Source organism: Triturus cristatus, chromosome 3_1 (assembly GCF_964204655.1).
Source record: "Triturus cristatus chromosome 3_1, aTriCri1.1, whole genome shotgun sequence".
Lineage (NCBI taxonomy): Eukaryota > Metazoa > Chordata > Amphibia > Caudata > Salamandridae > Triturus > Triturus cristatus.
In genome coordinates this window covers 707,669,571-707,696,755 of record NC_140583.1, presented here as the reverse complement: position 1 = coordinate 707,696,755, position 27,185 = coordinate 707,669,571, and the positions used below count along the sequence as shown (strand labels likewise).

At 46.7% G+C, this 27,185-nt stretch overlaps 1 protein-coding gene across 1 annotated transcript in view; it reads right to left on the bottom strand.

Moving 5' to 3' along the window:
- LOC146860824 (sperm-specific sodium:proton exchanger-like) overlaps nucleotides 1-27,185 on the bottom strand; it is a 4,630,975-nt gene that overhangs the window by 453,165 nt on the left and 4,150,625 nt on the right. The window contains exon 19 of the mRNA XM_085646174.1: nucleotides 25,856-26,023. Coding sequence (XP_085502300.1) covers nucleotides 25,856-26,023 — 168 coding nt within the window. The remainder of the gene's footprint in view (nucleotides 1-25,855; nucleotides 26,024-27,185) is intronic.

Genomic DNA, 27,185 nt, shown 5'->3' with positions numbered 1-27,185 from the left:
TGTGCTGTACCTCAATCTCTCCAAGATGATTTGTTAATGTCGCTGGAGCTGGTGGTTCCATCTGGATTAACAGTTTGATCATCAAGTTGCATCTCCCCAGTCAGTGCTGAGGCTGGAGAATGCTCTTGACTATCTTGAAGCCAACTCAAATTAGTAGCTACTCTTTCAGATGCTGTAAAGAAGAAAATGGAATCATCTCCAGGAGTAAATATTTCAAATACCGAAAATGGCACGTGTGGAGGCACCTCACAGGCTGTGATGGTGTCTGTCAACTTGATGATTGCTTCTTGGTATGTTTCCTGAGCTGCCACTTGTTGAGCTCCCTGTACTTGCATCACTTAAATGAAAGGACTGTCAGTTGGCCTGATCCTGCTGTTGCTGTAATTAGAGAGCTTGTTGGAACTGTAGCTAACTTTATACCAACATCTGAAATAATGCCTCCACAGTATGGTTGTTCTAGAGGTATCCCACCTGTAAGAAACTAGGCTATTGGCTGAGGGGTGATATCCTACTCAAGGCAACCACAATCCTCATCAGGAGCAAGTAAACCTCCAATTAACCTGTGCTTAATCCTCTGGCATCTTGGCATAAAAGCAGTCAGGCTTAACTTGGAAGCAATGTGTAGAGTATTTATGCAGCACTTCAAGCAGTACTAGAGTAAAACCCAATATAAAAAACATCCCACACCAATTTAGAAAATTAGAGTACAATTTAACACATCATGTAAGACCACAACAACAAAAATCCAATAAGTAGAACTTTAGATATGAATTAATACAGATCTAATTAAAAAGAGCGCAAAAAAGCACAAAGCCCAAACTGTGGCTATCTGGTCAGGCAGGACCGATACAAAGTCACAGGTTCAGGCTGACTGCAATGGAGCGTGCGCTGGCTATAGTGACCCAGTTAGACCACCTGATTAAGAGTACCTTAAATCCTGGCAGGGGAGCGATGCAGAGTCCCGTGTTATGGATGCACTGTGCAGTGGTGATTCCTAGGTGCTGTGAAGCTGCGATGCAAGGTCGTTGAGTATGCTGTTCGCAAGGGCTTGCAATGCGAAGTCCTGTATCGAGATGCATCTCGCAGTGGCTGGTTCTGAAAAAGGTGTCAGGCTTGCGATGCAGAGTCCTGTGTCGTCATCGAGGATGCCATCGAACAGGGGCTTGCAATGCAAAGGCATGCATCGAGAATGTGTTGCACAGCTGCAGTTCTTAGAAGGCAGCGATGTGAAATCCTGAACTGGAGAAGAACCATGAAGCTGTCCTGATTTGGAATTTGATGCAGCGATGGGTCGTGCAGCAGCTCCGATTTATTGGTTCTGCTGGGACCAGAGTTGGGGCTGGTAGAGCTCCTTCAAGCCCACTTCCAAGGGTCCTGGACTGGGGAGGCACCACTTGGGAGTGTAGGACTCACATGTGGCAGAGTCCAGGTGCTGGGCGGAAGATGGAAGAAGCCTGTTCTGTCCTTGACTTTATTGATCAGGAGGCCAGCCGACTAGCCTCTGGAGTCATTCTGGTGGTCCTGGTTTCAAGATGCAAGTCTAGTTTTAACTCACGCAAGAGGACAGCAGGGCAGCAGAGTGACAGTCCTTCTTGCAGCAGAGCAGCACAGCTTTCCTTCTACTGAGTCTTCCACAGGCCCAGAAGTATACAAAAGAGTTAGGGTCCGAGTTTCAATATTTAATAAGTAGGAGAAGCTTCTGGAGGTTTCCACTCCACAGAGGTGCTGGGAAATTCCTGTCTCCCTGCCTTGGTGCCAGATTGTCTGAGGTCACAGTCTAGTGTCAAACACTTTGTGAGAGTACCCATGCAGGGCCTTTGTCATGTGCAAGTGTGGTAGGTGACAGCTCCCCCCCCTCGTTAACCCAGAGTGGCCCATTGTAGAAAGCTGGCTCTCTATATAGGCCAGTGGATCTACAATTGGTTTACAGAGGCTAAAGTAGGTAGTGCTAACTCTCTCTTTTGTGGTAGTATGGGTTACCAGTTAGTCTTATCGGAGGGTAGTGCTAAGAATTTGTTGTACTCATAGAGGCAATAAATAAGACACACTCAAAGAATAAATCTGGGACCAAATTAGAAAAAGAACACTTTTTTAGATATTTTGAAAAACCAAGAACTTAATTCAAAAGTAAGTACTGTTTTTGTTAGCAATTTCCACAGGTAAACAAACTTTTCAAAGTTGTGCGGCTTTACGCACACTGTAATCCTAAGGTTAGATAATACATATATGCATAAAGGTAAGAACAGTGGGTTTCAGGGGCTCGCAATCTGGGTTTCAGACTGTAGTGGACCACGGTCCAAGCTACCACCACCAGTTCTTCGGGAACTTCCCAGATTTAGCCGGGAGCAGGATGTCGGTGAGGTTGCTAGATGTGTGCTATGGAGAAGGGAGGCCACCGGTAAACAGGCTGCATAGGGAGACATAGGGTACAAGTCAGAGGGCTCCCAAATGGGGGCTTGAGTCACAAGAGTCCTTCAAGCAAGGGGCACAGCTGGTTCTTCGGTACCCAGGCCGGGCGACTCTGCTGCAGACTGGATAGGTCAGCTGGGTTGGATGAGCAAAGGTGATCCTCGCGGTAAAAGACAAACAGCCCCTCACTCCGAAATTTGTTCGCAGAGGAGGGAGAATGCGTGGGTCAGTAGGGAATCAGCGGTAAGATAGAGTCTCTATCAGATAAGGTATTACTGAAGGAAGAAACCTATTCATCTGATAGAGACTTCTAGACGCAAATTCCTTACCTTCGAATGGCTACCCAAGCAATATCTCCACAGAGGTGGGACTGCGACAGGGATTAAACTAGAAAGTCCTGTAAGACCGAATGAATAAAATGTCTGTCTTGCTAGACCTGCCTGGCCAGGCAGTAGTGCTTCGTAAACATGTGAAGAGAGCCCAAATTGCTGCCTGACAGATATCCAGGACAGGTACTCCGCAAACTATCGCAGTGGTCGCAGCCTTGGCTCTGGAGGAGTGAATACACAAACCTTCAGGAGATTGCTTTTTAGCCAGTGCATAGTAGATTTTGATGCAGAGCACCATCCATGGTGTGATGGTCCGTTTCTGCACAGCCCTTTCTTTTTTTGGCTCCGATGTACCCCACGAAGAGTTGATTATCCTCCTGGAACTCTTTTATACAGTCAAGGTAGAAGAACAATGCTCTTTTGGTCTAGCTGATGGAGCCTCTCCTCTTCTTTAGAGGGGTAAGCTGTAGCGTAAAAGGTAGGCAGAGTGATGGACTGGCCTACATGAAAAGAAGTTAACACTTCTTAAGGAAGGATGCTCAAATCTGAAGGACCAGTTTGTCTGAGATACGGAGACTGAGATGAAATAGCCCATAGCTCAATGACCCTTCAGTAAGATGTTATTGCCACTAGGATGACTGTTGTTATGGTAAAGAGACTGATAGGACAGTTGAGTAACAACTTAGAAGGAGAATCTGGGAAAGGAGTGCAGAAAGAGGGTAAATTTGCCTGTCTGCACAGCATGTCACAAACTTGCTCCAAAGGCAGGAGTATGTTCTTTTGGGGGAGGGATGTATGGCTGACAAGATAACATTATAGACTTTGAGTGGAAGTTCGAAAGCTATTAATTGTCCCTGCTCAGTCTCCATGCATGAAGGTGAACAAAGTGTTTTCAGGTTGGGGGAAGAAACCTACCCTGTTTCTGCGACTGAAGATCCTCCTGAAGAGGCAGCCTGATCAGAGGACCAGTGCCCTTGCTCAACAGACCAGGATACCAGACTCTCTGTGCCCAATCCGGAGTCTCAAGAACTACTTGGGCCCAGTCATTCCTGATCTCCTCGAGAAATCTGGACAGGTTTGGCACAGGAGGCCCGAGCTCCATTCGAGCTGAAAAGCGCCTCTAAGCGAAAGCCGCCTTGAAAACTCCAGTGCGTAAAACTGCTGACATTGTATGTTCTCGACAGAGGTGAACGGATCCAACCAAGTCTCTCTCTATTCTTAGAAGAGGCCTTGCGCCACCTCAGGATGGAGAGGCCATTCGTAATCCACGAGGCATCGACGGCTGAGTTTGTCCACCCTGGTTTTCATGTGTTGAACCACCAGGGATATGCCCGGACATTCCAGCCACAACCCCACTCCACCCTGTTTGTTGCAATACCACAAGGCGATGGTGTTGTCCGTGAACACATTAATCAGCCTTCCCCTGATTGAAGGCAGAAAGGCCTCCAATGCCAGCCTGATCACTCAGAGTGCCAACAGTATGATGTGGAGTCCGGATTCCGCCTATGACCACAGTCCTCTGAACTTCACCTCTCCCAGATGGCTGCCTCAGAAGTGATGCATCTGTCACCACAGTCAGCTCTGGTTGGCGAATGGAAAGGGGTCCGCCACTGACCCAATTGTATTTTGAAAGGAACAACTGCAGGTCTTTTGCAGTCCCCTCCGAGATTTGGACCATGTCAGAGAGATTCCCTCATGCTGTGCCCACTGGAACTACAGAACCCATTGCAGAGCCCTCATAGGCAAATGGGCATATGTCACAAGTAGGGTGCAGGAGGCCATGAGGCCCAACAGCCTCAGAGTGAGTCTCACCGGAATTCAGGATAGAGGCCAAAACATCAGTATCATAACCTGAATAACCTGGACTCACCACTCGGGAGGATAGGCCCCAAAATGCACTGTGTCCAGAACAGGTCCGATGAAAAGGAGCATCTGTGAAGAAGTCAGGTGTGACTTCGGTACGTAGTCTGAAGGTGGTAGACTACTGCCTGGGCAAGCTCACCTTCAACAGCTGATCGTCAAGGTAGAGAAAGACTAGAATCCCTGACCTTCACAGATGAACTGCAACCACTGCTATCACTTTCGTGAACATTCGAGGGGAGCTGGTAAGGCAAAAAGGAGCATGCAAGTTGAGCTCTGCAGCTTTGGGATAAATAGTGCGGCAATCTACGCATGTGTGGGCCTCGTGGTCATGCTCCAAACACCACAGGCACACCAAACGTGGGTCACTGAAATCTGTCAGTGACAGGCGCCACATGGCTTAAAACCAGCTATACTCGTTGGCATTCTTGACGCACCAGGAGGCAAAGTTTCAAAAAAATCTTGACAAAAAGTCAAAAAAAGGTCAGTAAAAAAAAGCTGGAGGGTAACTATTCTCCAGATCTGCGCCGACTGGCGCGGAAAGACAACAACTGGCGTCACCAAGCTGGGGTGGCGCCTATATAGGCACCATGTATGTCACTTCCAGCACCAACAATGCCATGTGAAGCTGAATGATGCCACCTACCAACATTCAGGGGTACAGCTCATCCAGTCTGATGCCTGGGGATTATTCTAAGGTAAAGAATCTGCAGCTCGAAGCCTCCATTATATGAGAAAAGTTTGGGCCTGGGAAAAAGTTTATTTGGCTGGGTTAAAACTGTACCCACAGGCTGCAATGAGATTTCTGAGACATGTTTACAGGGCTACTTGAGTGGGTGGCGCAATAATCACTGCAGGTTCACAAATAGCATTTAATTTACAGGCTGGGTACATAACGGAGAGAGCACAGGCACTTTAGCACTGGTTAGCAGGAGTAAAGGGCACAGAGTCCTAAGGCCAACAAAAACAAGGTCAGCAAAAATAGGAATGGTGAAGGCAAAAAAATTGGGAAAGAGCACCTTGACAGTTCTAACACCACTTCTTTTTTTATTAATCTTTTAATTGATTTGTTTCATCAGAACACAAACAAAACATGCAGAAATCTGTGTATACAGTAAGGTAGGAAAGTAATTATTGTATACATATATCCATGTTCTTCACCTTGGAGTTAGGAACCTCCACTTTCACCGGCCCATCCTCTTCAAGTTTTTGCTTATCCCTTAAAATATTCCTTCCCAGGCCCTTAGATTTCTCTATGCTTCTTTGGACACCCCCTGCTTATGTATACCGTTTCCTTAGCCTGGGCACAGATATCCATTCCCTTCATCCATTCCACCATAGATGGGTCGGTGCATGATCTCCAATCTTGCATTTTGCAAAGAGTAAACCCATTCCCATTTGTGGAAAGATGGCTCTCTATATAGTGCACTAAAACAAAGTACACTGTGTAGAGAGTCCAAGGAGTCCCTAGTTGGGTTAAAGAAGCAAAAGAAGATAATACTAACGATCTATTTGAGGTAGTGTGTGCAAGCAGTTAGGTTTATCAGAGGGTAGTGCTAAGCATTTGTTGTACTCAGTGAGGCAATAAACGTGACACTCACTCCAGCGGTTTGTCGAGAGAGTCCCGGATTCGAACGGGAGCAAGGTGCTGCAGGCGTTGGTAGCTAGTGCGCTAACAAGGAGGACCACCCAGAAACAGGCTGCAAAGGGGGATTTGTAGGCAAGTTCAAGAGCTCCCAGATGGGGGCTTAGGTCGCAAGTGCCCTAGAGCACGAGACCATAGCCGGTTCATCAATACCCAGGCCGGGTGGGCTGTGAGCCGAGCTGGTTGGTCAGCCAGGCTCTGTGCGCAAAGGAGGTCTTTGTGGTCAGGGGCAAGCAGCTTGCAGGGACGATTTCAGGACTGCCGAGCCACTTACGAAGTAGGGGTCTTGACATCCTTCGACAGGAGCTTGCTGGCAGTTGGAGTCCGGATTGGACTCTGTTTAGTATTGCTTGCAGGGCGTTCGGTAACCCATGGATTGGTACGGCACAGCGTCTTCACACTTGGGGGCCCATTAGGATGGCAGGCGGATCGCCCCCGCTGGGATGGTGGTAGTCACTGCTGGCTCACTGGGGGTGATCCGCCCGCCATCCACACCTCAAAGACCCCCTGCCATATTAGGATGGCTGGGGGGTCCACGGCGGACAGAAAGACCGTCCACCGCTTTTCCGCCGGTCGACTCGTCGACCGAGCGGAAAACATGGGTAATATGGTGGCGGTTTCTGCAAGACACCGCCATCCATATTATGATTACGGCAGAGATCAGACTTTCCATGGCAGCGTTGCCGCCATGGACAGGCATGCAGTCTTTGCTATTGGGGGCCCATAGCGGACCCCCAGGAGGTTGGGGGGGTGGGGGGTGCATGTACCCCCTGCATTGGCACGGACAAGGTGGCAGGCACTGCGCGGTGCCTGTCACCTTGTGCATGCCAATGAACAACATGCATTCCCAGCATTGTGGCGGGCGGTGCTGTGAGCACCGCCTGCCACAATGCTGGGAATAGGGGATGCCACGGTTACGGTGGCATCACCTGTGGGACTGCCGCACCCCTGGCGGACGGTCCCGCATTCGGTTACGTTGGCGGGCAGACTTTGTCCGCCTGCCATCGAGATAGACCCCTAGGTGGGGAGACAGAGTTGACCTTCCTGGGCACGAGTACCTCTTTCTGATGGTTGCAGCATCGGTCAGGCCAGGGAGCTACAAGTCGGTGAACCAGACTCTTTGGGTTTGGTGCCTGCATTCTGCAGGGAAGTAGTTCCTCTACTCCAGGGGAGTTCTTAGGGGTTAGTGAAGATCTGGAGGTCCTCTGGGATTCTTAGAGGGCTCTCAGTAGCAGGAAAAGACAGTTCATCAGAATGGTCGAGTCTTGAAGTGGAAAGCAGGTTTTTACGTCAAAACAGCTGGCACTCAGTTCTCGGGTTCAGCAGCTATTTTTTTGTCTGTTCCTTCTTTAGGTCTGTCAAATCTGAAGTTCTGGCTCAAGGGGTGCCACCTAACTACTCAATTTAGGGGCATTAAGCGGAGTACCAGGTAGTAGCCAATGGGCTACTAACTTTAGGGTGAGTACACCCTGTTTATGACCACTTCCTGTGGGAAGTGGGCATAACTCTGACCCTAACAGACTAAGTCTCTCCAACACAAGATGGACGATTTGGAAAAGTGGAGTCCACATCAGCTGCACCACCTTAGGGGTGGTGCTGGCTAGGTATGGGCCCACCTCCTAATCAAACTAAGTCAGGACAGGGTGTTGGCATCTTCCACTATCTGGAAAGGCCGGGGTCCCATTTCAAAGGCGGCATAGCTGTTGAAGCTTGAAGCCCTGGAAAGTAGTTTCTGCTTGGATAAGGTATGAACACCTCTGCCCAGAGCAGGCTTTGTTCCCGGCCCCTGAAAGTGAAGGCTCTCACCCCAGGAGGCCAGAAACGTCTAGTGATGGCAGACTGACTGGCTGAGACCAGTCGGCAACTACACTAATAGTCAGAAGCTTTTCAGTGGGTGCCTCTGAGGTACCCTCTGTGTGCATCAGTCAATAAAGTTGACACTGGCATCAGTGTGGGTTTAATAAGGTGAGATTTATGGTACCCATCATCTTGGGGTACAGTGAAGCCATCATGGAGCTGGGTACTTCGTAATGACGAATGTCCAGGGCATGTACTCACAAAGGCTTCCCTTTTAACTTACAATGCCTAAGAATAGACTTAGGCATTGCAGAGTCATTTTTGCTCAGGCAGTTATGTCCACCATGGGATTTAGTGCACCCTGCCTTGGGGCTGTAAGCAGTGGTCGAAGTGGGTGGGATCAGTGGGACACAGCGTGACCATACTTTTTTAACTGAATAAAATCTGTTCCCCAACTCATTTATTTAAAAAATGTTTCCCAGGATGGCAAAAATAGCCAAGGAGTATAGATATGGCTCGGCCGTTTGGGGAGGGCAGAGACAGAATAGGATTCTGTCTTTTCCTTCCTGCCCAGAGAAGACAAGGCCGGTTTCCACTTCTCCTGCTCTGCCGCTGGCAGCTGTCGCCCCTCTCTCTTTCTCTTATCCCCTCTCTTTCTGTTTGTCTCACTTGCTGAAAAGCCTGTGACTTCAACAAACGGTTCTTACCCTCTTTCCTCTCCTTTCCTTCATTTGTTCCCTGTGAAATAAATCCAAAAACAAAAGAAACGCTTTTGCTCGAAATTTGTCTTTTTCTGACATGTATCTGTTCCAAAGTGCAACCTCGGGAAGGACAGAAAAAAAGATTCAAAATACGAAAAATAAAAAAACCGAAATAAAGAAAGACAGAGTGGTCATAAAGTGGGCAGATTTATTTTATTCACACCCAAACACAGCGCCACTTTAGAGTTTGCCAGTGAAGCGCTATTTTCATTTTCTCGTCTTTCTTCGAACAGCATTGTTTTCCCCGAGTGCGGAAGCGCACCATTCCTGGAGGTACTGCAATACCTGGTTGATGAGTGGAGTGGAAAACATTCAATGTGATCCTATCAGCTGTTTTCCTGATTTTAGTTTATGAAATGTGTACCACGGCTCTGTGTTCAGGGATGTGGTCTTTTTAAACCATAATGCTTACATTTTGTATGTATTATATCAATGGACATTGAAACTGGTCAATTTCAGGCACTTAACTTTTAATGCAAAAACACTCATTTATTTCTGAAATAAGTCTAGTGCATAATTTCAATTAATTTGCATCCAGGTGTTTAAAGCATGGCACAATTGGGTTGTAGCTGAAGGCAGTGCAAATTGTGGCATTATGGCCACAGATGCTGAATTTAGAACTGGGGAACCATTCTCAGCCTTCATGATCAGTCCACCAGATCACTCTCCTGAGGGAGCACATTCTTATGCTAGAACTTAGAAGCCCCCGCTAGACCTTAGATGTCCTAGGGGCAGATTTTCAAATAAGTCACTCTGGAATGTAAATTGGTAAAAAAAACATTTTATGCAGGTTAGCATCACATCTGTGATGTTGAACCAGCCCAAAATGTTTAACAATCTACTCCTGGTGTCTTAGGGGGCCCTAGCGGTGGCAAGTGTGGGCTAACCTTAAAGGCTAGTCCACCACAATCCATACTAAAGTTTACCTCCAGTCTTGCGGTCAGGCATACGAAGCAGCACACCCTAGAGCAACAGTGACTCAGTCACTGAGATCACAGGACCCTTGAGGCCCGTCTGCCTCACACATTGGTACCTCCATTGGCTCTGTTTCATCAGTAGTAGTGCAACTCACAAGGGATCGGCAATGCAGGATTTGCACACACACCAAGCTAAGTTCGCAAACTTCATGGTCTCTCTGCTTCATGCACAAGCATTTTTAACATGTCCTGCCTGCTTTGGGGCCACTGGAATTATGCAGCAATGGAGGACAAAACTATGTTGTAGTGGTAACTAAATATGCATCAAAAGAAGGCTGCAGCGTAGTGCGGTACATTTTTGACATTTTTACACACACTAACAGTCTCTGCAAATATTTTGCTTCATTAGGACCATTCAAATGCAGCAGGGAGAAAGGTGACCAGTCAACTATTGCAAAGGGCCCTCCACTTTGCAGCATCACGTCATATTTTAGTAACTTTTGCTCCCTTTAAGCTACAAACAATCCTTTAGTTAAAATTGTGAAATTATGCAGCAGATGTAGTATTATGTTGCAAATATGGCAGAGCCATAATTATGAGGAAAACATTTGAATACTTGGATATTTTGCCGTTCGTAAATGAACTGCTCTTATGGAAAAAGGGAAGAGAAGTACTGATGACAGAAACTGTATGGAGTATGTTAGACGTGGCACCATTGGCGTGGGTCTCCCTTCCATTTTTTGCTGTTGCCTCATGTGTTTTTGCTGGTTATAGATGCTTTGGGCACTGGGCCACTGCTGTTCAGAGCCGCAGTGCAAGTGCTCCCTATGGTAAATTGATGTATGGATTACTGACTCCATGATTAGCTTTATTGGTTTACTTGTCAGGTCAGACCCTAATACAGTGCACTGCGTGTGCCCAGGGCTTGTAACCAATGCTGCTGGTGGTCTTGCAGCACTGATTGTACCACCCACCGGAGCAGCTTATAAAGTGTGTCTCAGGTCTGCCACTGCAGAACCTGTGTGCAGTCTGGTACTGCCATGTTGACTGGGCAAGTGCACCCACTTGCCAGTCCCTAAACCTTCCCTTTTATACATATTAGACACCCCTATGGTAGGCCCAAGGGTAGGGTGCATTATAAGTAAAAGGTAGGACATACCCTGATGTGTGTTGAAGTACTCCAATTTTTGAGACCCCAGAGGTGCTAGGGGTAGCACCCTATGACTTCGAGTACTTCCTGATGTGGTATTATAAAATTCTGCATATCTTGATAATATAACAAAGAACTTGGCAACAGAAGCTGAAATATGAAAAGACATCTTTATTAAACTCAAATGAGTGAGACTACGTCACACAGAAGCCTTAGCAACTGAATGAGGCAGTCTGCAGAACAGAAACCAGTCTCCTCTTTTATGGAGAATGTTACGCTCTGGGCAACACCGCCCTTCTCTTGCAGTTGGTCATTCACATATTTTACTTCAAAGAACAAGCAGAGTCATGATTACAATCCCACATTTCAGTTCAGCCAGCCCGCAATTATTTACCCAGCAAGGCTCAGATCCCTCATCAGATATCAGCAGGCCCCAATAAACACGGGCACCTCCGGTTTGTAAAACAAGCCATAAAGCAGGAAGAGTCAGGTGAGAAAGAGATTAGTCAGGGTTTGTGTGGGAAGAAGGAATTTATGATGCCTCGGGCCCTGATGCTAATCCCATTTGGCCGCAGTAAAAGGAACCGGCCGGACAGGGCTGACCTCGGGCAGTGGAGTCAGTTTGCACAGGTCACAGAGAAGTCAAAGTAAAGTGTAGCCTATGTGAGGGCAACTATAAGATGGCCACCGCTCCAAGATGGAACCCACGGAGTCAATGTATACTAACGTATACATAGTGCATTCATAGCTAAAACGTTACACAAAGCACTTGTACATACCGCATTGACCATTCGCGGTTCGCTAATACCGGGATAGACAGGGGTAGGGCCCTGCCTCCTACGCGGTCCCAAATTTTAAGGTACGACAGACCCTCCTTTTGCCCTTACATAGGCAATAACTATACTCTCATCAATCCGAGTCTAGGTCTACAGACATGAAGTCATGGAGATGTTGCTGTAGCATCATCCTATTACTTAGCGACTCTCACGGGACACGTCTCCTTACACATGTAGTAGCACAAAGGCCACATATAGCAGGACAAAATAAGGAATACCTCTATCTAGGTGGCATAAGATCACACCCCCAACAATTAGTGATGTTTACTACTAACTAGTGTTGATGCAGAAGCTGTACAAAAGAATTGCTTACGAATTCTGATCTTTTAACCTGCTCATGTTCAGGAAAAGGGTGAAAAGAGTGCAAAGAAACAGTGGTAGGGAAAGACATAGGTTGGGAAGAGGGTGCAGAAGTCAATTGAGTGGAGAAAATCAATCCCACCCATAAATGACAACGTCATGTTTGAAAAAACACTAGAAAACACGTTATTAAGAATATATAGACAACGGGAGAAAGTAGCGACCACTATTACAAATGAAATAATAATTGTCTACAACCCTGAGCAAAAAGCAAATCCTAAAATTATTTAGTAACATTTTAGGGCTCCTATACATTTTGTATGTTCAGGGGAAACAGTGGTGACCCTCATCAATGCTCTGAGGTGAAAAGGGGGTACTCTTCCACAGAAAATGGATTTTATTCTGCTTATACTAGACAATGCCAGCAAAACAAACAGTCTTCTAACACCTAGTCTATTCAATCACACGGAAACCTCTTGTGAAACCACCTATGCCCAGAGTCCGTTCAAAAAGCCTCTCTGGCAGGCTTCTATTGTCCATCAAATCTTCTGTTGTTTTCTTTTGCCTGGGCCTCTTCATTCAAGCCTTTCATGAGAAAAGTACTGCTTAGTTGGAGTGCCCTCCTGGCAAACACCCACAGCTCACTCGAAAAAGTCTCAATGTCTCAAGGCAGTGCGCTAGTATTTTTCCTTTGCGGCAGGCACTACAGGTAGTGTGCTCTCCATTGGTCAAGGGCACAGGTCATCTTGTGCAGATTCGGGACCATTCTCAGACTCCAACACTCGTCATTCAGTGTCAGAGGACGTTCAGGCTGCTCTTCCATGGGCACTGGAATGTAGTGCCTTCTGTCAATCTTGGATCCGCCGGTGCACTGCACTTCCATTGAAGCAAAGGAAAAGAGGGGGGGTGTGTGGCCAAAAACTCAGGCCAAGGGGCTCAAGGGACTGCACACTGTCAGAGGTTACCAGCACATGACAGGCGCTCTTTTGCACTGGAATTCTGGTTCTGTGGCAAAACCAGCTCCTCCTTCTTTTCTGATGTTGAACGCCTTCTGATGAAGCAAGTGTGATGCTTTAAACAGTTCGTTGTATAACAAGGGGACTGTAAACAGGTGGCCTGTGATTTTCAAAGGAGTGGCCACACGCCATGGGACAATTTTCGTCTAGAATACACTGTCTTTCTCAGGAAGCAATACAAATAAAAAGGCAGTAGGCAAAACAGTGCCTCTAAGCTTTTCAATTGGGTTTCTGTGTGAGAGCCTCCATCATCTAAGGGTAGATAACTACACGAGAATTCTATCTAAATGGATGTCTTCACATATGGTGGCATTGTCTAATAGGGCATACACATTTTTTTTTTCTAATGATTACATATAAGTGTTTCTAAATTCCTTATCTAGGACATCTCAATAGAGAAATCACATGGTACAGATTATCATAGGCATGTAGAAACCTTTCACATCAGGTGCACTAGGCAATACACAGGCTAATAGTCAGATATGAAAACAAAAGACAAGAACTAGAGGGTCCTGATATTTGCATGATTAGAAACTTCTGATCCCACCGAAAATTAAAGCAGCAGGAACAAAAAGGGTAAAAACCACATTAAAAAATAGACATTGAAAATTCGTCAAAACATCATTAACTAATGTAATATAGAAATTAGGCCACCTTGAGTCACAGATCTATAATTTCATCCTTAGGTCCAATCAAGGATACATAAATGTAAGGCTGCCTGTTCCATTAAGGGAAAGGGCAGTAAGTGACTAACTGCAGGTGACACACTTTGATCCTGTAGATCTCTTTTAGTTTTCTGTAATACCATTATAGCCAATTTAGACATGCACTGGTGAAGTGTTGTCTCTCATGTTCACAGCATGAAATATCATTAGCTGTGGAATTTAGTAACCAGAACAAGTTCAACCAACTGTTGCGTAGCGATGGGCATCGTCATGACCATCCCCTCACAACACAGGTAAACTTGTAATAGTATCAAAAAGCAGCAACAAAAACAACGAAAACATGCAAAAAATAATAAAAACGCACAAAACGTCAAGCCATCAGATATACTTGCTGTATATCAAGCACAAAAAGCATAGACAAAACAATAGCATATGTAAATAAGCGGTGACACACAACACCATGTCATGTACTTTTATGCACTGTAAACCTGCAGCCCAAAACCCAATATTTGGGCCTGTTTAATTTGTCAGGTTTAATATCCTTACCCTCCTTTTTGACAGTAGATCACCAGGCAATGGAAATCTGCTGTCAAATATAACGTTACTGTCTCTCTTCTAACATACAGGACCAGCAAGAACAATTCATGATAGGACCAAATACACAAAAATAAATTGCCATTACTTAACTGTACCCCCTTGTCAGTCCTTGCAACATCCAGCCACTTAAGTTTTACCTTTCTAAAAGTAAAAATCTTTACACTGACACTTCATATTAATTTGGCACCTACAATTTCCACTGTGAAAAATAATCCTCGATTAGTAAAATCACTTTAACTGAGGCATGTAGCTTTCAAAATGTTTAGAAAAGGGGCTGCATTTTATTGTCTGTCTAAGACTTAATGCAACACTTCGTTTTCTGTTAAATAACAGTAACTAGCAGACATTATTTTATTTTCATTTATTTTAGAGCGAGACACAAATGTATCAGTTCTGAAAAGTATTTAACACGATGTTTGGGCTTTTAAAGAAACCCCTTTTTCTATATTTTCCCTTTGGAATTAAGTTGAAATATGAAAAGACATCTTTATTAAACTCAAATGAGTGAGACTACGTCGCACAGAAGCCTTAGCAACTGAATGAGGCAGTCTGAAGAACAGAAACCAGTCTCCTCTTTTATGGAGAATGTTACGCTCTGGGCAACACCGCCCTTCTCTTGCAGTTGGTCATTCACATATTTTACTTCAAAGAACAAGCAGAGTCATGATTACAATCCCACATTTCAGTTCAGCCAGGCTGCAATTATTTACCCAGCAAGGCTCAGATCCCTCATCAGATATCAGCAGGCCCCAATAAACACGGGCACCTCCTGTTTGTAAAACAAGCCATAAAGCAGGAAGAGTCAGGTGAGAAAGAGATTAGTCAGGGTTCGTGTGGGAAGAAGGAATTTATGATGCCTCGGGCCCTGATGCTAATCCCATTTGGCCGCAGTAAAAGGAACCGGACGGACAGGGCTGACCTCGGGCAGTGGAGTCAATTTGCACAGGTCACAGAGAAGTCAAAGTAAAGTGTAGCCTATGTGAGGGCAACTATAAGATGGCCACCGCTCCAAGATGGAACCCACGGAGTCAATGTATAATAACGTATACATAGTGCATTCATAGCTAAAACGTTACACAAGGCACTTGTACATTGACCATTCGCGGTTCGCTAATACCGGGATAGACAGGGGTAGGGCCCTGCCTCCAACGCGGTCCCAAATTTTAAAGTACGACAGTGTGGCATGTCCTAATGGTGAATTACATCCATTTTCGTTTTTCACTATTGCAATGCTACCTGTTCTCTACAGGCCAGAATGGGCAGTTTGAATATTACATTTTATAATTGATTATTACATTTTATAATCCTAACTGACTCAGGGAACATGGTAGAAATTTGAGTTTAGTATGCCTGAATTCAGAATGATAAAATACATTGTTTAGTGAAGTTGGTTTTAACATTCTGTGTTTGAAAATACCACTTTTCGAAAGTAGGCATTTTCTTGTCTAACCATCCAAACCTGCCTCTGCTAGGCTGTGTATTCCTTGTCTGGAGTTTGAGTGACAGGGGCTGGGGGTTTCCAGTTGGCAGGGTGAGTCAGCACAAGGTTGAATAGAGAGATCTGCATCTAGATGGGTGGGAGGGGTTGCACCTGGGACCTGAACAGGGATGGGCCTTCCCTCCACAATGCTGGCTCCACCTCCTGTGGTGTGTCTGATGTCTCTGCCCTGCACTGTGAAAGGAAAGTAGGAGACATGTCAACAAAGTGCTCCAGGACTGACCAGAACTGGTTTGGACTAGGCAAAGGCCTTCAGAGAACAAAGAGAAAAGTAGTATAAATATTGGGACCCAGACCTAAGAAATTTAGATCACTTCTGGGAATCAAGGCGAACCTTTGCTGAGGAGAAGAACGAGGAAGCTGAAGGAGGAGACTACCCCTGCGCTGTGTGTTTGAGGGTTGGCCTGCAGTGGTTGCTTCATTACCAAAGAGAGGAGAAAAGTACTGAGTGTGCTTTCTATCAACTTGAAGAAGAATCTCCAAGGGCTTGAACTAGAGCTTGCCTCCTGCCTGAAGTCTCAGGGATACAAAACTTTACCAACCAGCTCCCCCCCTGAATTCCCTTGCTGGGAATTGAAGTGCCTGCTGTTGTGCTGGGCCTTCTGAGAGACTGCGTGTCGCTGAGAGCTGGAAGCGCGAGGCAACAACGAGAAGCGTGTTGCCGCCGCAGCCGCTGTTATTTCATCGCCGAGGAAGTGAGCCGTCGCTGCCGCTGTCATCATCGCATCGCCGAAGCGAGGCACATCGCCAGACAAGCAGGACGCTGCCACAGAGGTCATGGTCACATCACCGGAGAAGCACGTCGCAGGGCCTGTCGCGGCTCCAAAGATCATCGAGTCGCCGCACGGCCATCGGGGGTGCACGCATCACACCAACGTTGCCACATCGCAACCAAGACGCCATTTTGACGCATCGCATCGGAGAAGAGTATCGCATCGAGGTGCCAGCGTGTCGCATCACACCGGAGAGCAGTAAGAAACTGACGCATCAACTCCCCACACACTAAAGAAGCGAGCATTAACTCCCCTGCGCAGCAGTAAGGAACCGACGCATCCACTTCCCTGCGCGTAAGGAACCGACGCATCACCTTCCCTGCAACCCTTTTGTTTTCTTTGCGCTACACATCTAAGGTACATTGAGAGTAAAGTGTCACATTTACAACTTGAGAGAACTGAGCTATTTTATAACATTTGAGAGACTATTTTTGAGTCCAATATTGTGGATTTTTGTCATTTGGTCTTGTGTTAAGTCTATATAAAATACTTATTTTCATAATACAACCTGTGTGGTGTCCATTTGTAGTGTTGTCACTGTATTACTGTATGTGTTCACAAATGCTTTACACACTGCCTCTGAGATAAGCCTGCCTGCTCGTGCCAAGCTACCAAGGGGGTGAGCAGGGGTTATTTTAGGAGTGTAGCCCCTTACCCTGACTAGGCGCAAGGGTCCCTATTTGTCACAGTTACCTACCTATGCCAACTAGAGAGTATTTGGGACATTCTGTGATTGGAAACGTATCCCACTTTGTGAATGTATTTTAATGTCAATAACTCACATTAAACCTTCAACATGTGTATCCATTGGTTGAATTAATTAAATTAATGAGCTGCAACTGGTCAGTGGAATGCCAAATACGTACTAAAAATTGGGATGTTTTTCACTTTCTGGCCACACCTCTGGCTCTGCCCACAGACCCAATCCTCTGTTTTTTCCGCCCTTTGATTCTCCACCCACATTTCCCCTACTTTTTCCCCCCCTCTTCGACCACTGGCTGTACGGTCAGCTATAGGAGTGTCTTACCTATATCTCATGCAGTGTTTGTAGGCATGGCACACAGGCCTGTATGCCATGTCGACTCTGGTTTTGTCTTCACCAAGACACACAGACTGCACTGGCAGTTTGCATGATCTTGGTGAGGTGCCCCAAGGGTGGCACAATTAATGTTGCAGCCCTAATGGACCCTATTCAGTCCCAATGCCCTAGGTACAAGGAGTTTCATTTACTACGGACGTACAAGGAGGTTGAATAATGGCTTCACTGAAAATAATGGTGCTTGATATCCAACATCTCATCTAAAAAAATCTATGCTTGTGCCAGTATCAGATTCACAGTAACATGCACCCAGAGGGCACCTTAGAGGTGCCCCCTGGAAACCTACCGGTCTCTTGTGTGTGGTGGCAGACTGGTAGATTCCAGTCAGGCAGCAGATGAGTTTCTGACCCCCCTACCCGGGATAGCCCTCGCTCTCAGGGGTCAGAAACAATACCTGCTCTGACAGGAGGTGTTTACACCTCCTCCAGCAGGATTGCTAGTGATTTAGCATATCAAGGTCAGATGCTTCAAAGCCTCTGCCACCTTTGATATGTGATCCCGGCTTCCCCAGACCTGGGGAATGCCACGTCCTGCCCTGGGCCCATTTGGCACCAGAGCAGGCATGATAATTAGCAAGTCAGGAGGCGTCTCACACTCTCAGGCCAGGCACACCCCTAAGGTGGGCTAACCAGAAGTGGACAGCCCAGAAAGGGTTTCACCATTTTGAAAATTGTGAAACTAGGAACTCTGGGTCAGGGCTATGCCCACTCCAGACACGACTGCTCATATAGGGGATGTAGTCATCCCAGGGGTAAGTAGTCCATTGGGTATTTCCCTAAACTCCCCTAAATACAGTATTTAGGAGTCCCCTCAACACCAGGAATTCTGATTTGTCTACTGGGAACCAAAGGAAGGACAAAGAAGAGCAGTCACAGTGAGAACTGAGGAATTTACTACTTCATTGCACCAAACCCTGCCTTGTTGCTGGAACCTCGACAATTGCACCGACCCAACAAATCCAGAAACTGAAATCCTCCCAAAGCTGTGGAGGACCATCCAGCAACTTCAACAACCACGCAGCATCTCTGAGATGTGGTATCATCAGTGATGTCATTGATATCATCATCATCATCACTGAAATCATCATCATCACATCAACATCATCATTGATATCATCAGTGATGTCACTGAACATGTCATGAGTGATGTAATATGTGAGGTCATAAGCAGTGCATTGTGGGGCGTAATTATAGTTAGCCACGGTAAGTATTTCTGCTGCATTTAAATGTTTTTGTACAAATGAAATCTGAACCTAAATATAATGTCCCTGTAACCTTTGGTTCTTTCAGTGAATTTCTATGGTGTTTATAAATCTATTTCCTAACTGCAACGCCCCTGTACCCTTTGGCTTTCTAAGTGAATTTCTATGCTTTTTTAACTACTAGGCACATTAGCAGAGTGGTGGAGAAAGGGGGCAGGCCTCCAACAAGCTCTCAGCAATCCCGCTGAGTGGGACTTACTGGAGGTAACAGGAGGGGTTGTTGGCCCCCACTGACCCTCAGCATCTAACAGTACTTCATCCCCCAACCAGTAGTGCACCAGGAAGCGTGTCTGCTGAGTGGTGGAGAAACGGGGCGAGGCCTCAGATTACCTCTCAACAATCCCGCTGTGTGGGACTTACTGGAAGTAATAGGAGGGCTTGTTGGTACCCAAGGACCATCAGGAGCCACGGGAACTTCAATCCTTAAACAGTTGTGTGCCAGGAGGCCAGTTTGCAGAGTGGTGGCAAAGGGGGCTAGGCCCCCCACTAGGTCTCTGCAATCCCAGTTGTGTGGGACTTACTGGAAGTAACAGGAGGGGGTGTTGGCCCCCAAGGACCCTCATCATATAAGGGGAATTAATCCCCAAAACAATAGTGCGCCAGGAGGCGCGTTTGCAGACTGGTGGGGAAATGTGGTGGGGCCTCTGACAAGCTCTCAGAAATCCTGCTGTGTGGGACTTGCTAGAGGTAATAGGAGGTGTTGTTGGTCCCCAAGGACCCTCAGAATATAAGAGGACTTCATCCCCCAAACGCTAGTGCACTGGGGGCATGTCTGAAGAGTGGTGGAGAAAGGGGGCGAGGCCTAAGATTACCTCTTACCCCAGGGCAGGCCTTTTAAAAAAATTATTTTATTAAGGAGAGGGGAGCGCGGCCCCCCTCTCTGGGCCAATTACAGCCCCGGGGACCTCCTCCCCTGGGGCCCATTCTTTTTATTAAAAAAATTAACAGGGGAGGGGAGCCGCATGGGCAGGGAAACAGACACATGCTCCGCTTCTAGCATGCAAGAGCACTTTTAATGCTCTCATTTGCTGGAAGCAGAGTGTTTGCTGTGGCTTCACGGGAGCAAAAAAGCTCCTGCCAAGTCACCAAAAGAGCTATGTCCCAGGGGTGGGCACCCCAGGACTTAGCAGGAGCCAGCCCTCGGGGGTGGCGGTCACACGAGGGCCAACATTGGCTCCAGGAGGGGGGCTGCACAACCCCCGCCTTTGAAGTAGATGGGCTGGCCCCCTGACGAGTTTGTGGTCCCCATGGTCATTTATGGCCCGGAAGGCATGGCCCCCTGCCACCTTCAATGTTAATTGTGCCACGTGGAGGTGGTGGTCCCTGGGGCCCAAGGGGGCCCATGCAGCCACAATAAACTTTAATTTAGCCTGGGGAAATGCTGGTCACTGTGGGGGGTCTGTGCCCCCCAATTTATTTTTTCAATGTAGTCCCGGAGAGGTGGAGGTTTCCCGGGCCCAAGGGAGGGATGCAAGAGGCACTCCCCTATAACAATACCTAGGCCCCGGGTAGGTGGTTGTCCCTGGGGCATTTATAAGGCCCAGGAGGGGGGCCCAGGTGCCTCCTGCCTTTAATTCCTGCTTTTCCCTTCAAGACCTCACCCACCCGGGGGCCTATTAGAATAGCGCAGGAGCCCACACTTTTAAAAAAAACAGATTTTCAGTAAAAGTTGCAAATCCAATGCGGCTCCCACAGCAAGTTTTTAAAAAAATGCTTTGTTTTGGTTCTGTGGAGGTCGCTATGGGACCCCTCCACTCCAAGAGGCCTAGGGGGTCAGGGTATTCCTACCCTGCCCCCTTCTCTTTTTCTTTGAACTTTTTTAGTGAGACTCGGCTCAAGCCAAGTCCCAAGATGGCTGCCAACACTTCCTGGTTTGAAGTGTTGGCAGCCAATCAGAATTCAGCATGAGGATTGCATGATCCTCAGAGGATCCACGTCCCTATTTATACAATTACGTTTTTCTCTTAATATCTCAAAAACGTCTGAACGCGTTTACAACAAATCACAACAAGCATTTGCAATGCAATAGGTCTCGCATTTATTGGAGTTGGAGCTATTGGTATTGTAAATAACAAATCCTTTCTATTTAAGTATTCAAAAAGTAATCCCAAAAAAAATGCATTGTTATGTGCAATCCCAATATCTCAAACTCGTGTCAATGCGAGATCTAGTGCATTGCAAATGCCTGTTTTTAAATGCGAGACCTATTGCAGTGTAAATGCTTGTTTCAGTACTGCGTGCTTTTTAAAAGTTGTAGTCAATACTCAAAATGGAATCCATGTTATCAGCGTTCCCAGTGCTCCTTTATGTTTAATGGCCTAAATGAATCACAATGTTTAAAGCAGATTGCTAAATAGGATCTCCAGCCCAGAGGACAATGTCTCACTTCATGGTGGACAGTGTGTACCCTGTTTTCATGCAGTGCCAAGACGGGGTTAACTAATGCAGAGAGTGAGGTCTGTTAGCCTCCGAGGATCAAAGCATTCCTTGCAACAGTGCGCTGTGGCACGGTGTTGCCATGTGTACAGCACACACTTTGCGCGTTGTACTAAAACACTCCCATGAATGGATGTGTTTGGCAGCGTGAAACCTATACAGCGTTTGTTAATAGCCACCTTGGGCAGTGCCTGTGTATACCCATGGCGTGCTGTAATGAGCACCGGCACAGAACTGAAAGTGCGCTGTGTGCGCGTTGTACTAAAATACTCACATGAATGGATCGGTTTGGCAGCGTGAAACCTATACAGCGTTTGTCAATAGCCACCTTGGGCAGTGCTTGTGTATACCCATGGCGCGCTGTAATGAGCACCGGCACAGATCTGAAAGCGCGCTGTGTGCGCGTTGTACTAAAACACTCACATGAATGGATGTGTGTGGCAGCGTGAAACCTATACAGCGTTTGTTAATAGCCACCTTGGGCAGTGCCTGTGTATACCCATGGCGCGCTGTAATGAGCACCGGAACAGAACTGAAAGTGCGCTGTGTGCGCGTTGTACTAAAACACTCACATGAATGGATCGGTTTGGCAGCGTGAAACCTATACAGCGTTTGTCAATAGCCACCTTGGGCAGTGCCTGTGTATACCCATGGCGCGCTGTAATCAGCACCGGCACAGAACTGAAAGTGCGCTGTGTACGCGTTGTACTCAAACACTCACATGAATGTATTGGTTTGGCAGCGGCTGAGGGGGGGGCTTGCTTAATGAGACAGTGTGAGGAGCCATAGCCAGAAATACGATGTTGGTGCCATTCCGATAATAAACGGAGCCCTTTAAAGTTTTAAACTTGTGCCTTTCCATATTTTGGGAGGGTGGGGGAGAATGGGGGAGTTTGTGCTGAACATGCGAGTCCGACTTTGTATTCTCCACAGTTCACGGGGCCCACAGGCTAGAGTGCAATGGGCTGTAAGTCTGTAAGCAATAGAATGTGTACATTTCTGTGTTAGAACTGTGGCTACACGCAAAACTGTGCGCGTGCTCTGTATATCAATGTATTGTTTTTTGGGTAGCGGCTTGAAACCCATTCAGTGTTTGTCAATAGCCACCTTGGGCAACGTCTGTGTATACCCATGGCGCGCTGTAATTTGCACCGGCACAGAACTGAAAGTGCGCTGTGTGCGCGTTGTACTAAAACACTCCCATGAATGGATGTGTTTGGCAGCGTGAAACCTATACAGCGTTTGTTAATAGCCACCTTGGGCAGTGCCTGTGTATACCCATGGCGCGCTGTAATGAGCACCAGCACAGAACTGAAAGTGTGCTGTGTGCGCGTTGTACTAAAACACTCACATGAATGGATCGGTTTGGCAGCGTGAAACCTATACAGCGTTTGTCAATAGCCACCTTGGGCAGTGCTTGTGTATACCCATGGCGCGCTGTAATGAGCACCGGCACAGATCTGAAAGCGCGCTGTGTGCGCGTTGTACTAAAACACTCACATGAATGGATGTGTTTGGCCGCGTGAAACCTATACAGCGTTTGTTAATAGCCACCTTGGGCAGTGCCTGTGTATACCCATGGCGCGCTGTAATGAGCACCGGCACAGAACTGAAAGTGCGCTGTGTGCGCGTTGTACTAAAACACTCACCTGAATGGATCGGTTTGGCAGCGTGAAACCTATACAGCATTTGTCAATAGCCACCTTGGGCAGTGCCTGTGTATACCCATGGCGCGCTGTAATGAGCACCGGCACAGAACTGAAAGTGCGCTGTGTGCGCGTTGTACTGAAACTCTCACATGAATGGATCGGTTTTGCAGCGTGAAACCTATACAGTGTTTGTCAATAGCCACCTTGGGCAGTGCTTGTGTATACCCATGGCGCGCTGTAATGAGCACCGGCACAGATCTGAAAGCGCGCTGTGTGCGCGTTGTACTAAAACACTCCCATGAATGGATGTGTTTGGCAGCGTGAAACCTATACAGCGTTTGTTAATAGCCACCTTGGGCAGTGCCTGTGTATACCCATGGCGCACTGTAATGAGCACCGGCACAGAACTGAAAGTGCGCTGTGTGCGCGTTGTACTAAAACACTCACATGAATGGATCGGTTTGGCAGCGTGAAACCTATACAGCGTTTGTCAATAGCCACCTTGGGCAGTGCTTGTGTATACCCATGGCGCGCTGTAATGAGCACTGGCACAGATCTGAAAGCGCGCTGTGTACGCGTTGTACTCAAACACTCACATGAATGTATCGGTTTGGCAGCGGCTGAGGGGGGGGCTTGCTTAATGAGACAGTGTGAAGAGCCATAGCCAGAAATACGATGTTGGTGCCATTCCGATAATAAACGGAGCCCTTTAAAGTGTTAAACTTGTGCCTTTCCATTTTTTGGGAGGGTGGGGGAGGATGGGGGAGTATGTGCTGAACATGCGAGTCCGACTTTGTATTCTCCACAGTTCACGGGGCCCACAGGCTAGAGTGCAATGGGCTGTAAATCTGTAAGCAATAGAATGTGTACATTTCTGTGTTAGAACTGTGGCTACACGCAAAACTGTGCGCGTGCTCTGTATATCAATGTATTGTTTTTTGGGTAGCGGCTTGAAACCCATTCAGTGTTTGTCAATAGCCACCTTGGGCAACGTCTGTGTATACCCATGGCGCGCTGTAATTCGCACCGGCACAGAACTGAAAGTGCGCTGTGCGCGCGTTGTACTAAAACACTCACATGAATGGATCGGTTTTGCAGCTAGAGTGCAATGGGCTTGAAGTCTGTAAGCAATAGAATGTGTACATTTCTGTGGTAGAACTGTGACTACACGCAAAACTGAACAGTGTTTGTAGTGCGCCTCGAGGCATGTGCACGCGGGGTGGGAGTTCTGCTCGGATTGAAAGTGCCACGCATGGCCCGGGGCCACCTGGCAGCTGTGACTCACTCCTTTGGGAAGCTTCTGGCACTGATGGCGCAGTACGTGCGAGTGAGAGCGGGAGGAGCTTGTGAAGTGGGAGAACGGAGAAAAAGTACGGAAGGTGAAAAGGAAGCAAGGAGAGGGAGAAAGGGGCAAAGAGGGGGCAAAAGGAGGGTGCAAGGGAGGTACATGGGGAGCAAAGAGCGCGACCCCATGAGGAGAACAGGACACATGGAGAGGGCGAAAAGACTGGGTGGGGTTACAGGTTATAGAGAAAGACCTAAAGCGAGCGCTTACGGGAACACATAAGAATGCCATTAATCAAGCAGGATGGCTCTGTCTCCCTTCACGCCCAGGGAGGAGGGAGATGCGAGCAGAGCATCAAAGGGCTGGGTGAGAAGGGAGGGGGGAATGCAAGGGTCAAAGCGGCGAAAGTGAAAGTACTCCAGCAGAGCATCAAAGGGCTGGGTGAGAAGGGAGGGGGGAAATGCAATGAGCAGAGGAGCAGCTGTGCACGTGCATGTGATCTCGTGCACTCAAGGTTTAGGCCAGCCAAAAGTGTGGGTAGCACTTTGAAATTCCCACATATAAAATGTCTCTTTCGAGCCTTTGGCTCGCGAGACCTAAAAAGGGCACTTCCCTGGACCAACATCTACCTTTCTGCCAAATTTGGTGTAATTCTGTTCAGCAGTTTGGGCTGTAGCCCTGTCTAAAGTTCAAATGGAATTTAACATGGGGAAAACGCGTTTGGGACCCCCCTTTTTCTCGCCTGTCACTTGACGAATCACCCCAAAACTTTCAAGACAGTAGCTGAAGTGAGTCGCGAGGATTCCTCAAATGATGCTAAAGTTATTGGCAAAGATGAATACCATCAAGTTGCTATAGAGCAAGGTAAAGTTATACAAGGACTAGTGTCCAGTGGCACTGTTTAAGAGGAAGCAGGTTAAGCCAACGATTAATTAACAAACAAAAAGACAAGATACAGGTGGATGTTTTCAACGGTTCAAGTCAGTGATATGGAATCCTTAGTCCCATCCAGAGAGGAAAAGAATCAATAACCAATTAGTTGATGAAGGAAAGATTACAATAAAGGTAAACAAACAGAATTGGGAAAGGAAAGAATGTCTGGTCGAGATCCCAGAGATGAGATCATCTAAAGGATGAGCCAAACAAAAGATGACACCTGAATTGCGGAGTGAGATAAGGAGTTAAAGGTCGTGGGTGCTGGGATGCCGGTCGATCTACCATGCAGTACAATGTCCTGTTGGTGGTGAAAAGGCCTTTTAGTTGCTCATGGCAAAACAAGGTCCACGTGAGGTTCTTGATTATGACAGATGGGTTGTTAGCTAATTCAATTTAAAAGCAATATATATGCAGCTGTTGACCTCCGATGATGCAGGGTCGCAAATGATCAGTTTCCACACAAAGGCCCAGAAGAAGAGAGGTCACTCCCTTTCCAATAACCCAGTCCTGTGAGGAAACAGAACATATTATCCAACCAGTCCCAGCTGGTAAAGTAAATTAAAAATGAGTTAGCATATGTATGATTTTATGAGGAAAGAACCATACTTATCTGACAGAAATATGACTTTTCCTGACCTGAACTGCTGTATCACATATTATTGAGACCTCCATTGCTTGCCTGGTGAGACAGTTCACCTCGCCTAAAAGAGTTCCAACTCCTCTGTAGTCTGTAAACTGTACCCCATCGTTGCTTTCAGCTTCTTTTGTATGGTAATGTCCAAAATGAGGATTTGAACCATATAGCTGTTGAAATAGAAGACAGAAAATAGAGAAAGCCATACGTTATTTTGCTAAACATTTAAATTAGAGTAATTAATTATTTTTAATGATCATCTACAAAGTCCAGAAAATGTGTTATATATGTTTCTGCATCCATCAATACCTAACCTCAATATTACTGTTGGTGCCAACCCTTTTAAAACATTGGTTCATTTTCCTGGGAAGGGAAATAGCATAAAATGTATTAGGTCAATGGAGCTACCCATATTCTGTATGGCAGTGCCTAATCCAATAACGCACCACTAGCAGCCTCCAAAGTGACGGGAATATGGAGGGAACTCAACAGAGAAATAGTTAGGAGGAAAAAAACAAAAGGGACAGATTTAGGGTTTCTCCAAAAGGGTACCCAGTCCACTAAACTGACAGCCCACCTGCTCCAATTTAGGGTTGGCAGGACCACCACCTTTCCAAAGACCGAGCCCCTTTTGGCTTCAATAATGGAAAGCTTGCTCTGACAGCTCAACAGAATACAGGCCTTTCTCCACCCGCCCTATTTAGGGTGGACAGTGTAATATCATTTTCCTTCTGTCCTTCACCACCACCAAGTAAAAACTGACAGTGAGGCATAGAAAAAAAACAAATAACGACTTCCAAAACCAGGCAAAATATTATCTTGGTGTGGGGGCCATTAACTTTTTGTTTTGTTATTCCAGTACCAGACTCCCACACTGGCAGTCTGTTCCTCAAACACAAAAACGTTATAAAAGTTTGGTGGTCGACCATCAAAACCAGTGGCAGCCTAGCAGCCTACACAAAACTTTTTTGTACCTTGACAAAAACCACCATCACAGTGATTCCTGTCATGGATCTAGAAATCACTGCTTGCCCAGCGGTGGGCTCTAAATTTGACAAACGGTAGTCAGTTAGGGTCATCCACCACCGTAACAGATGGAGTATGGTCTGCTAAACTTTAAATCTTGCCCCAACTCCTAGGACACCACTGTGGACTGGTACTAACTTAAACACAATAAATACACTGAAAGGCTTCAAACACTAGGATGACATTGGGATCTCTATACTAGGTAAGATCTGGGATGCAAATGGAGTGGTACCATTCACATACCAGCAAGCTGAACGAATCACAGACCTTTAAGTACCTTCAGCTTAGGTACACCCTCACTGCATG